The sequence below is a fragment of the Leucopleurus acutus genome (assembly GCF_964270905.1).
Source record: "Leucopleurus acutus genome assembly, chromosome: 1".
Taxonomy (NCBI): Eukaryota; Metazoa; Chordata; class Mammalia; order Artiodactyla; family Delphinidae; genus Leucopleurus; species Leucopleurus acutus.
The window spans coordinates 12,511,321-12,524,204 of NC_139142.1; the positions used below are offsets into that span (position 1 = coordinate 12,511,321).

The following is a 12,884-nucleotide window of genomic DNA, read 5'->3' on the forward strand; positions in this document are numbered from 1 at the left end:
CCCAGGGGGGTTGTTGGGCCAGCAGAGCCTCACGAGGGCCTCTGAGGATGCTGTGGGCACGGGGTGATGGCGTTCATTTATCCTCTCACCCGATGCTTCCTTTCTGCCTCTGTCTGGAGTCCTCCACCCCTTTGATCCACGCGGATCGCCGTCCTTCAGGGGCTGCTAGCCCAAATGAGCATCTTCTGCCTCCTCCTGCACCCATCCTGGATCATGCGACACTTAGTAAACACCTACTGGGTACGGGGTGCTGTGTCTAGCTGTGGTAGGAGAGGTATCCAGTTGACTAATGACGTGGAGTGAGAAGTGTTCGCTCCGCTCTAAAGCTAGCACGGCGCCCAGCACTCACCAGGCACTCAGGTGTCCTGTTATGTGTTATAATAACATCTCACGATATCCTTCATGTCTACTCAGCAGGAGAAGGTTTTTGCAGGTGGAATTTGGACTGGCTCTGAAGGAAGAGTTCATTGTTGCTTTCCCTGTAATTCTTTGCTCAGTACAGCGCAGAACCACTGTGTTACCCAGTACTTTGTTGGACAGAGGCTGGAGGCCCCTTGGGTCTGTCTGCGGCAGGGCTACACGTTCAGGAGTCTGGGTACCTGGAATACAGGGATGATGGCTCTACATTCATTTCGTTTGACACTTAAATCAGACGCTCACTCATTCGTTCTCTTAACAGATACTGAGCACTGTGCCTCGTACTGGGGCTCGGTGGTGAGCCAGACTCGCCCGGGTTCTGCTCTGCAGTGGCGTAGTTTACTAACGGTCAGAGAGATGCTTGATCAGTGAGCTCTTCCAAGACGTTACAGCAGGGAAGCGGGAAGCGGGGACCTTGATGGTCAGCCGGAGGCCCTAAGTTGTCAGACCTTGGATGACTTTTCCCAGAATCGTTAATCTGGATGCGAAAGGTCACCCCTGAGAGCCAGGCAGAGCCCCACGCCCAGATCCACGTTGGGGATCCTCTGCTCTGAAGCTAAAGGCCACACAGATGTCTGTAAACAGCTGCCTGAGCAGGCTTCTGAGCTTGACTCCCACACAAGCACAAGTCTGGGTTCCAGTCAGATGGTGCGAGTACAGCTGCACAGGGACAGGCGGGGTCAGGGTAGAGGTCTGGAGACGAAGGCTGGAAGCCCCCTGGACTTGGGGGCTCTTGAGTCATCGTGAGCTTGGAAGGTTCCAGCAGGTGGGAGGAACAGCCTGGGCTTATCGGGGACTCTGTCCTTGTGCTCTGCTGCCCTCCAGAGATAGCTGTGCAGTACCCCACACAGAGAGACAGGAGAAAATACAAAGAGGAAAATGAAAGGGCGGGAAGAAGGGGTGTGTGTATGTGTGTGTGCGTGCGCAGGCGCGTGTCCCCCGGCAGCTGCCTGGCCCCCCCAGGCAAGCCTCTGCCCCCAACTCGAGGTCTGGCAAGAGCAGGAGGGGCTCCCGAGGGAGAGTAGGGCTCACCCCGTCCCCAGTGAGCAGGGATTTGCTGTGAGATTAGCTGTCATGTGCAGTGGAATTCAGCTGTCTATTCCGTGGTTTCTTCTAGATCCGTTTGTGCTGAGTGAACGCCCTGTTAAGTCATTTGCACTCCCTGAGAGGAGGGTGTGGGGTTCAGAGGACGTTGTCTTGGAGTTCCCCGGGGGCCAAGGGAGGAAGGCTGCTGTGACAGGGAATCGAGGGGGCCGCGGGGGCATGTCGGGTGGGAGGACGAGGCCTCTGGCCCTGGGGCTGGAGGGGACCCCGAGCCTTCCCGCCCAGGTGCTGCTCGCACCCCCGGTGCCTCTCCCAGCCACCTCCCTCCAATTCCCTGCCATGCAGCCTTGCCCCCTGCCCGCCCCCCTCAGCTCTGCAGAGAGAAGCCGCCAGACGAGCCCCGCTTTCTCTGTGGAGGCTTCGCGGTCTCCCAGGGTGTCCGTCGCCCGTGGGCAAAGAAGGCCCGGGACGGGCTGCCAGCGGTGTGTCCCCTCCCCCAGGCACGGCGACATGCTGAAGCGCAGGGCGGAGCTGGATGAGCTGGAGAAGGTTTTGAATGCCGAGAGGGAGGTTCTGCAGCAGGAGCAGAGGACAAGCGCCGCGGTCGCGAGTGAGAACCAGAGGCTGCAGGAGGAGCTGGACAGGTAAACGCCGGGGCCCAGGGGGCCCACCTTCCCGCGGGCAGCAGCAGCTCACTCACTCTGCCCCTGCTGAGCGGAGGTCAGCCTGCCAATACAGCCCCTGTCATGCTAACAGCTGGATGGTGGCGAGGTCAAAGGGATGGTGCTGGGATGGAAGGGCCAGTGTGGTACCCAGGGATAGCACGTCGCCCAAGCTGGTGGCCCTCACCTCCTGCCCTGAGATGCCGATTGGTTGCGTCAGCCACGGGTACATTCGTTATCTAATGAGTTCCCTGTTTGTGAATTCACCTCCTTGCGGACATTGATCTCTAAGCCCCAAATCAGCGTTCGTGGAGCTATCGTGGACATTTGGGTGGCGAGACATTTGGGGTCGCCTGATGCACACATTTCCAACAGAGGAGGAGCAAGGCATTCGACCCCTGCAGCTCATTCTGCAAACGAGCATCCTTTTTTTTTTTTTTTTTTTTTGCGGTACGCAGGCCTCTCACTGTTGTGGCCTCTCCCGTTGCGGAGCACAGGCTCCGGACACGCAGGCTTAGCGGCCATGGCTCACGGGCCCAGCTGCTCCGCGGCACGTGGGATCTTCCCGGACCGGGGCACAAACCCGTGTCCCTTGCATCGGCAGGTGGACTCTTAACCACTGCGCCACCAAGGAAGCCCACGAGTGTCCTTTTTGTGGCCTGTTTAGTGCCATGGTTTTCGTGTTTTTGTGCTTTTGGGTGAGGATTTCGCTGTTTAAAATGGCCCACGAGCAGAATGCTGTCTCGTGTTCCTAAGTGCAAGGCTGTGATATACATTACGGAGAATATGTGTGAGAGAGGTAGATAAGCTTCCTTCAGGCATGAGTTACAGTGCTGTTGGCTGTGAGTACATCACATAAGGTGTCTTTAAACAGAAACCACGTAAAACGAGGTATGTCTTGATCAGCTGACAAAATTGTGTGACCAGACTCACAGGAACCCACCTGTGTGTTTCCCCCAAGAGCTAATTTAGTGTCTCAGGGACCTTTAGAATGTTACTACCAAGAGTAACAAGAATCTACAGAATTACTATCCTTTTTTTTTCAAACAGATGCAGAAACAGGCTGAGATTAAATGCCTTATTCAGAGTGGACGCTTGTAGTCAATGGCAGAGTCAGGATTTGAAGCAGGTCTTGTCTCTGGCATGGCCATGGGTACTGCCTCCTCCCCACCTCTTTGCGTTCATGTGTACCAGGGGCTACAGACTCCGGTGCCAGGCAGGTCAGGCACGTGGGTGAAGAGTGCCAGTGGTAGACTGGACATGAGTGACACGGAGAATATACACTAACGGTTGTCAGCTGGGAGGAAGGCCTGGGGCCACCAGCTTATCCCTTGGTTTATGCTTTTTCTCTTAAGAGAAGCTGGACATTGGAATGTTGATGTGAAACTTTCAGAATTTTAAATGTTGACCCACTAATTCATTTAAAAACACTGTAGCCAAACAAGACACATCTGTGTCTAAATTGAGGCCATGAGCCCCTGGTGCTTTGAGCTTTCTGTTACAAATCTTCCCCTGAGAAAGCCCAGTTGGATAATAGTTATTATGATGGTGCTAATCTTTGTGGATTTACATCATACCCCAGCATCTCATATTTTATCTCGGGAGTTGAAATGAGTAAGGGGCTTGGAATTGAGAAGAAGAGCTGGGCATAGACAAAGAGTTTTAGAGCAAAAATGTCTGGTTCCGTATTCAGAAAGAAAGCTTTTAACAACAGAACCTTTTTGTCCAAGTAGGCAGATATGCCAAAGCTCTAAAAACGTAAGAGGTCATAACAGTGATGCTCTGTTGAAGTGGGTGTCCGAGCCTGCCTGTTCCATCCCCCCATTGCAAGGTGGGGACACCAGGGGTACCTTCATAGAACCCCAAAGAATCCAGTTTGAAAGCCTCTGATTTTGTTCAACTCCCTCATTGTGAGGCCCAGGGAGGTTGTGGTTCGGTCTAAGGTTGCACAGCTGTGACAGGGCCCGGGAGCACCCTTCAGGCCTCAGCCCTGTGGCTCTCCACCCCGCCAGGGTCAGCTTCCTGCACCACCAGCTGAAGGGGGAACACGAGGAGCTGCACAACCACACCAAGGAGCTGAAAACCTCGCTGAACAGCTCGCAGCTGGAGCTGAGCCGCTGGCAGGCCCGGTTCGACGAGCTGAAGGAACAGCACCAGAGTATGGACATCTCTCTGACCAAGCTGGACACCCACTGCGAGGTGGGGCCTGGGGCTGGGCGGGGTCTCGGGACACCAGGACAAGTCCCCTTGGGGTGACAGCCTTGGGCTCAGAGGGGTTGCCATGGGTCCTTCTTGGCGTCTGTGCTCCAAGACTGTGTGAAGGTGGTACAGAGGCCGGGAGGAGACCAGAGGCGTTTGAAAGGGGGACAGGCACCACGACTGGTAGGGATGCCTTGGAAAACACCTTTGCATCTGACCTTTGCTTTCTGCAAAGGGTCAGAGCAGGCTCACGGAAACAGCTGGGTGCTGTTTTATCTCTGTCCTCTTGGCTGTGTCCACACGGTTTTTCCGTTTCCTTGCATGTAGCAGCTGCACTGTTCTAGAGAAAGGTCACAGATTTTCTTCCGTGCTTGGGTTTGGCTGACTGGCTCCTTGGGATGGAACTTGCACACAAACCCCCTGGTTGCAAAAGGGGCAGAGCTCTGCCTTCTGGTGCACTAGGTTGGAAAGTACCTTCTTAAGCAGCAGACCCCGCTCAGATGAAATTGTAAGCAGACCCCGGGACAAGTAAGACAGGCAAAGTGGATGGCACAGGGCAGAGCAGCTGGGTCCCGTCCCAGCTCCAGGACAGCCAGGAGCCCGGACACAGCTCCTCTTGCCCTTTGTTTGTTGAAAAACACTCTGGGGAGCCTTCTCCTTTGAGCTCACGGGGTGCCACAGATGAGGAAGCAGAGGCCAGGGTTCTGGGATTCCCAAAGGCCCCTCTGGGCTGGGGCTGGGGCCTGTGGAGGAGGTGGGGGCCAGGACACAGGCAGACACTGGCTGCAGGAGCCCCGTCATCATAGGCTGTGCCTCACAGGGCCCTGCTTTAGGATTTCTGAGGGGACCTCAGGCCAGGGCCTGCAGTAGGAGATTGCCACCCAGTCTGTCTGAAGCCAAAGCTTGTCGTTTTCCTGCTACACCAACCATGATAAATGTATTCTAGACAAGAGTTGGCCATCCTCAGCCCAAAACTAAAATCCAGCCCCCAAACCTGTTTCCATACGGCCGTGAACTGAGAATGACCTTTACATTTTATAATGGTTGAGAAAGTGAAAAAAAAATGTTTTGCGGCAAGTGCAAGTGGTATAACACTTAAATGTCAGTGTCCATAAGTCAAGTTGTATTGGAACGCGGTCACACCTGTGCATTTACATATTGTTTCTGGCTGCTTTCCTGCTGTAACAGCACAGTTGAGTGGCTGCGACAGAGACCACCGTCCGGCCTGGAAAGCCTAAAATATTTGCTACCTGACTCTTTACAGGAGAAGTGTGCCGACCCTCGTCTAGGGCGGAGCTGGCCGCTAGAAATAATAATGTAGCCACCAGATGTAATTTAAAATTTTCTAGTAGCCACAGTAAAGAAGTGAAAGGAAACAGGTGGGATTAATTCTAAGTAATATATTTTGTTCAGCCAGTATATCTAAAATGTCATTTCCACATGTAACCACAAAAAGCTCATTAACGAGCTCTTTCACATCTTTTTTTTCTTAGTTAAGTCTTTAGGATCCGCTGTTTCCGCCCTTGTGGCTCTCCTCATCGTGGGCTAGCTGTGCTTTAAGTGGTCTGCGGCCACGTGTTGCCCGCGGCTGTCGGATTGGACAGCGTAGCTGCCAAGGGAAGAGGCCGTTTGGGTCCTTTCAAGTTGTCACGAGTGCAGATAGTACTGAGATGGACATCTTGGCGCACGTGGCCTTTGCCTTCTTTTGGAAGCTAGAGTCCCAGCAGCAGACTCACGGGGTCACACAGTATTTAAGACGTTGTTGGTCTGTGTTTTAGCTGCTCTCCCGCCTCAAGGGGAACTTGGAGGAAGAAAACCATCACCTCTTGAGCCAGATCCAGCTGTTGAGCCAGCAGAACCAAATGCTTCTAGAACAGAACTTGGAGAACAAGGAACAGTACCACGAGGAGCAGAAGCAGTACATGTAAGGGGCCCGGGCGGGGGATGCCTGTCGACACGGGGGTCCTGGCTTCTCTGGCCAAGACCTGCCCCGCTCTGGGCAGGAACAGCCCCAGAGCCCGTTCTTAACAGCCTGTCCTCCTCTCTGTTTCCCTGGAGTGTGTCTGGGTTTCTGCAAGTGGTGGTGGTCGGCTTTCGTTTGCTTTTTAAAGGCTCGGCCCACCGCCGGAAGCTTCTTAGTCTGCTTTTGGAATTAAGTGCACTTCTAAAAATACAGCTGTGCTAGCAAGAGGAGTATCTCAGGGAAAGAATTCACGTCGGAGGCTGAGCGCAGGCGCCACACCCAACCTCCTTCTATCGCCCGTGGTGTGTCCCCTGATCGTGTGGTGCGGTGGGTCCCCCGTGTGCCACGGTGTTTGTTTATGTGGGCTTTGCTGTGGCCCCTGCGGTGGTAACCAGGGGCCTAGTGGGGGTGATGGGATGTGGGCATACCAGACAGAGGTTGAGGAGCTTCACGGAGAAGTGGGAAGAAGAGCTGGGGTTCTGCTGCCGACACAGGATGGGCCGAAGGCAGGGCAGACGGGGGACATGAAGGTGGAGCACGGCAGGGCTCTGGGTGCAGGGAACGTGCGGGAGCCTCAGCGGAGGAGGCTGCCGCGCCTGGCTAACGAGTCGGGATTCACTGGGAAGTGTTGAAAGGGTGCTGGTCTCGCAGGGCCTAGGAAGCTGCCAGAGATGAGGTCAAGAGGAAGAGCCTGGCCCTGAGAACCTTGTGGTTTGCAAGTGAAACGATCCAGGACGCATCCGTGGGTCCAGGGGGTTTCCACCGCTCTGCCGTGGTGGTTGAACTGTCCTTGCTCGCGCTGGGAATGGCTGGCCAGCGTAGGGAAGGCAAGAGGAGACAGGCTGCAGGGGGACATGGTCAGAGGCGGCTCGCCATCTACCAGGAGATGGCTTGCCTTGCAAACCGCACTGTAATTTTGGGATAGAAATGACTGTTGCCTGAAGTTGGCCCTCTGTAATCCAGCTGATAACAATTTCCAGCGGACACTGGGTGGTTGCTCACTAGAAGAGTAGGCACCGGGACCCCAGGGGGATGATGGGATGACAGCTGTGCAATAGAGAGCGTCTGCAGAGGGCCAGGAGTTGGCAGGCTTCCCGGAGGCTGCTCTGAGCGGAGCACTGTGCTGGGGGCCGAGGGGCACGGGACCTGCTCTCTGAGTTTGTGCGCATCTCTGGGGCGAACCCAGCCACGAAAGCACTCCGAGCTTAAGGCGGGGCAGCACGGCCATGAGGACACAATAACAGATCACAGACATCGAGCCAAGGAGGCTGGGAGCCGCGAGGGGTTGGGGCTTGGGGGTCGGGGCCCAGTGGTTCACAAAGCTGCCACTTTTCGTGATGTACCCCCTTCGTGGGGAGCTCCTGGGAAAGCCCCCAGTTTGGGTGGAAGCTTGGCAGCTTCTTGACAGAAAGAAGCCTGAGCAGAAAGTTGCCTCTGGCCCAGAGGACTCGTTTTCCAGTGAGGAAGCCGAGGGTCCGAGCTGTAAAGACGGCACAGGTGGTGAGAGGCCGGAAGGGACAGGAGTTGGTGGCCCTGTGGGCAGTGTTGTGTGGAGTCCACCTGCCTGACTCCCTGAGATATAACAAAAGCACACCCTTCGTATCAGGAAGGCCAGAACTTCCCTCCCGGGAAGCAGAGGTGCCCTCTGGCAGCCCAGGGTTCAAGAGGTGTCTCTTTGGTCTCTTCTGTGTTTTTGAAAATACAAACTGGTTTCCAGCATTTACAAGTCAGGAGATTCTGCTTCACAGCCTGAGTTTCTGGCTGCTCTGAAAAATGGGAAGGTCTCCGTGCCACCCCAGGCAGCGATGCGCTGCGGTGGCCCAGTTGTGCCTCCGTCCCCACCACACCCTCTGGTTTTTCCAGGCCCGCTCTGTTCCTTATCTTCTCTCTGGACCCTAACCAGACCCTATCTGGTCTCTCTGGACCCTCTGGACCCAAACTCAGAAAGTCTTCTGAGTTTGTTCCCATGGAAGTTTTCTCAGAAACCCAGCATTGGAATGGGTCCAGGTCAGAGGTCTGAATTTGCTGAAATGACTTTTTCAACCTTGGTGCCCACCCAACTCCCTAAGGGCAGACCTCTCCCACCACCAAGGTATTGTTGATGTGCACGCCAGCAGCTGGCCTCGGGTCTGACCCTGGGGTGTCCCACACCCTGAATGGCCTGGCCAGAGAATCCTTGCTTCCGAGCTTGGGTTGTTAGACGGTTCTGGGTTTGCTCCCTTGAGTTCACTCACAGCTAGATCGGGGTGCTTCAGCAGGCCTCTGCAAGGCGTTAGGGCTTCTGGACCTGTGTCAGATGCTTCCGTTCGCATATTCCCAACTCAGCGACTGTGAGCACTGTGATGTCCGCTGGGCCGGGTCCCAGGCCGAGCTGGTGAGTAAGTTCGTTTGTTTTATTTAAAACTGGCTGGATTGTCTTTTCCCTCTCTCCACAGAGACAAGTTAAATGCCTTACGAAGACATAAGGAAAAACTGGAAGAAAAAATCATGGATCAGTACAAGTTCTATGATCCTGCTCCAAAGAAGTAAGTTGATTTAAGTTTCAGGGACTTGAACACAGAACAGAAAACGTTCCTTATTCACACTTAGGGTGAAACTTTTTGTAAGGCCCGTGTCTTCCACAGTGACAGGTCACCCGTGTGCACATCAGAAAGATTTTAGAATTTCTTGCAGCCCCATCCTCATGCTTGTCCTGTGAGGGGTGGCAAATGCCGCTGACCCTGACGAGACACAGGCTTAACTGAGCCACAGCCCTTTTAATGGGGCAGAGTCAGTGGTTTGGGAGCCATTAAAGCGGGATGGAAGGGTTGCCTTGTCGGCCTCTTCTCAGGATTTAACGGGGTGTAGAAAACCATGTTTCTGTTTAGGGAAGGAACCTTGGATAGGACGCCAGGCCCAGCACTCACAGTCTTCAAACAGGGGCACCTTTTGGCCGTATACAGATTCCTCTGGATTCACTGAACCCCAGGGCGGCTTCACAGACATGTCCCCTTCTCCAGAGGGCAGTGGGTTTCAGGGCTGGCTCCATCCCCCAAGACTGCCAGCCTTGTCCAGCACTGCTCCCCCCAGGAGTCGGCCCTGCACGTGGTCCTGTCCCAGCCCAGCCTCAAAGTCAGGATCGCTGTGCACCCCTCAAGGCCTCTCTGTTGAAATCACACAACCACAGAATTTCAGAACCTCAGTCTCAGCCTTCTCTTTGACAGATGGAGAAGTTGAGGCCCAGACGAGGAAACGGAGGGATTTGTGTAAACACAGTGCAGTTCAGTTCAGAGCAGGAGTAGAACTCGGGTGTGGTTGTCTCTTTTTTGTTTGTTTTTTTTTTCCGGTACGCGGGCCTCTCACTGCCGTGGCCTCTCCCGTTGCGGAGCACAGGCTCCGGACGCGCAGGCTCAGTGGCCATGGCTCATGGGCCCAGCTGCTCTGCGGCATGTGGGATCTTCCCGGACCGGGGCACGAACCCGTGTCGCCTGCATTGGCAGGCGGACTCTCAACCACTGCGCCACCAGGGAAGCCCCTGTGGTTCTCTTTTTGTAACAGCAGAAGCCTCCATTTCCCGTTAGCTGCAGCTTCGTCGCTTCCTCATTAAATTGCCTGTTTTTACTTCACACGGCGCCCTCTTCCCTGCCCTCTGCCACCTCACCCGGATTCCTCAGTGCCGGGAGTGGTCAAGGAATGCCAGCTTATTACGCTTACCGTGAACTTTAGCAGAGGATGAGGAGGAGTGTGACGCTGAAAAGGGCATTTTGGCAGAAAAATGGCCATCTACTAGATCATCAGCAGAGCACGACTTCCTTCCCAGAGATAATCAAGATCTACTAGATCACATTAGCAGAGCATGACTTCCTCCCCAGAGATAATCAAGAGTTAATAGATCATGTTAGCAGAGCACAACTTCCTTCCCAGAGATAATCAGGATCTAATAGATCACATTAGCAGCGCACGACTTCCTCCCCAGAGATAATCAAGAGTTAATAGATCACATTAGCAGAGCACGACTTCCTTCCCAGAGATAATCAAGATCTACTAGATCACATTAGCAGAGCACGACTTCCTCCCCAGAGATAATCAAGAGTTAATAGATCATATTAGCAGAGCACGACTTCCTTCCCAGAGATAATCAGGATCTAATAGATCACATTAGCAGAGCACGACTTCCTCCCCAGAGATAATCAAGAGTTAATAGATCACATTAGCAGAGCACGACTTCCTTCCCAGAGATAATCAAGAGTTAATGGGCGTACTCGAGGTTCTGTTCTCCCAAGAGACTAGTGTGAACTCCTGACCCGATACATGCTTCTAACTATCCCCGAGCGCATGCGTGACCGAGAACTCTGTTCTGCCTCCTGAGCCCCAAATACAGTGGTCATGGTGGTGGTTACTGGCCAGCTTCCCAGGCTGGTGATGGGAATCCCAGCCCACATTAGGGCACCCAGTAACCTGCTGGAGGGGGCAGTGAGGGTTGATTGTGTCCTAAAAATCTACTCCTAACTAGGAAAAACCACTGGATTGGAGCCAAAGCTTTAGTCAAACTCATCAAACCAAAGAAAGAGGGTTCCAGAGAACGATTGAAGTCAACTACAGACAGTCCTCCCCGGCAGCTGGAGTCCCCAGACCCAACCTCGCCATCCACTTCTCAGCCGCTCAGATCCCAGCCGGAGAACCCCGAGGCCACCCCCTTGGGCTCAAGCTGTGCAGAAGAGCGTGACATCCACAAAGGGACCCTGGGAAAAGGTAGGCGGGCTGACCTGGCTGCAGGGGGTGGTCTAAGGGACCCTCTCACTGGACCGGGTAGAGGGAGACGGCGTGTGGCTGTGCACACCTGTGTGTGTAAGAGCGTGAAGGGGATGTGCTGTGTACACGCACATCTGCCTCCATAGGTGTGTTAATAACCAAGAAAATACAAACCCATGTTGAGCGAGAAGCATTGCTAATCCTGTAGATGGCGGGAGGGACTCAAACCAAAGCTGGTAACCACGCAGGCACCAGAGGCAAGCTCAGTTGCATATGTTTGGGGGTTTCCTTGTACGTGTCAGAGTTGTAGAGTAGACTATTTCTGTAGGGAGATCTCCGGCACATTTAACAGGCAGCGCGCACATGTGCGATCTTTTGCAAGCCCACGTGTGACTCCAGTCTTTTTAGCACTTAGATAGGCAGCCAGGTTTTCTTCTCCAGCCTGACCTGGTCTTCAGTCTTACCAGCCAGGGGGCCCGGCTTACCTTTCCATTTGGAGTTTGCCAGGGGTTCTGAAATGGGTTCCTAGTTGAATGTGCTTTATTCTGTCAAACTCTAAGAGGCTATCAATTATAAACTGCCCAATTACTTTATATAACGCTGGCAATCAAATGATGCAGTGCTTTACCACTTAGAATTTTTATTGTACTCTTGTGGAAGAGCTCTTCTAGAAGACTTAATTCGACAGATTTTTGTGTACACACATAAAAGGAAAATATGAGTAAAATATATTGGTCACGGCAGTGACAGTTCTGTCACAGTTCCATCTGGCCCCAGTGGTGACTGTAAGACACTGTGGAAGCTGCATCCTGATTTCAGTGATGTTAAGATGGGGCGGTGGGGGTGGGGATGTGCATCTTAGAATCGATTAAACACAGCAGTTACTTCAAACAAGGTTAAATTTCCAAATTTACTTTTAAATATCATTTCATGGATTATTTATGCCAAAACTGCAGCCTGAATAATTGGAATCTTTATGAAAGACACCAGGACTTTCTGAAGATCAGGCCTATGCCTGAGACCCACACACTGTCGGGGGTGGTGGCTGACATGATAGCACTAAGGGCCTGTGACAAGCCACCCTCTGAGTGTGACACGTGCACAAGCCTTTCAGGAGGCCACATTCACCACTTCAGGTACTGCTGTGTCACTTTCAAATGCACAAAAGAAAATGCATTCACGCACACATTGTTTGGGGACTAATGCTTGCGCTCCCGTTCTTTACAGGAGGTCAGATGAGGTAAAAGGCTCTTGTGCAGATAAATGATAATGAAGCTTAACGTTGGTTTTTATCTAGAGGGGATCTGTGGCCCCAGGTTTTCATTTTGACTGTTTAAATGTTTTGACATTTATCACCTCAATTTGTATTAAAGTTGACTTAATTAACTATAACCAGCCTAATTGAGTCAGGAAAACTTGGAGAGGAAAAGAAATGCTCGTGCCCATCCATGAACGAGCAAGTCAGTGATGATCATCAGTAACAGCTGCCGTGCACTGGGTGCTTTCTTTGGGCTCAGCACCTTGTCAGCTAATTTACTTTATCTGCCTTGCGTTTAGTCCTAACTGCCCCGTGAGGTAGGCATGATTAATCATCCCCTTTTCAGAGCTTAGAAAGTAAGCCTTGACAAGGTGAAACACCTGCTGATATAGTAAGTGGCAGAACTTGGATTCAAACAGAGGTCTGTCAACCCTGGAGCCTGAGCTCTTCACCAACAAGGGCACTGCCTGCAGTTAAAGCTGAACCAACATGCTGCCTAACCAGGGGCCCCGGCAGAGCCATGGGCCACAGCATCACATAAAGTCGGTCCCTTATCCTGTGGTGTGAGCATTGGCCACCAGGTGGTGCCACAGAGGAAGAAATAATGGAG

The 12,884-nt window shown here is 53.1% G+C and overlaps 1 protein-coding gene across 4 annotated transcripts in view; it reads left to right on the top strand.

Moving 5' to 3' along the window:
* The window catches only part of CCDC88C (coiled-coil domain containing 88C), a gene marked incomplete at its 3' end in the record, with an annotated part of 127,182 nt that overhangs the window by 99,197 nt on the left and 15,101 nt on the right, over window positions 1-12,884 (top strand). For all 4 annotated transcript variants that reach the window (XM_082841878.1, XM_082841880.1, XM_082841879.1 and 1 more), the window contains exons 21-25: window positions 1,962-2,105; window positions 4,136-4,322; window positions 6,101-6,246; window positions 8,721-8,810; window positions 10,778-11,016. In XM_082841878.1, the coding sequence (XP_082698004.1) occupies window positions 1,962-2,105; window positions 4,136-4,322; window positions 6,101-6,246; window positions 8,721-8,810; window positions 10,778-11,016 (806 nt within the window). The remainder of the gene's footprint in view (window positions 1-1,961; window positions 2,106-4,135; window positions 4,323-6,100; window positions 6,247-8,720; window positions 8,811-10,777; window positions 11,017-12,884) is intronic.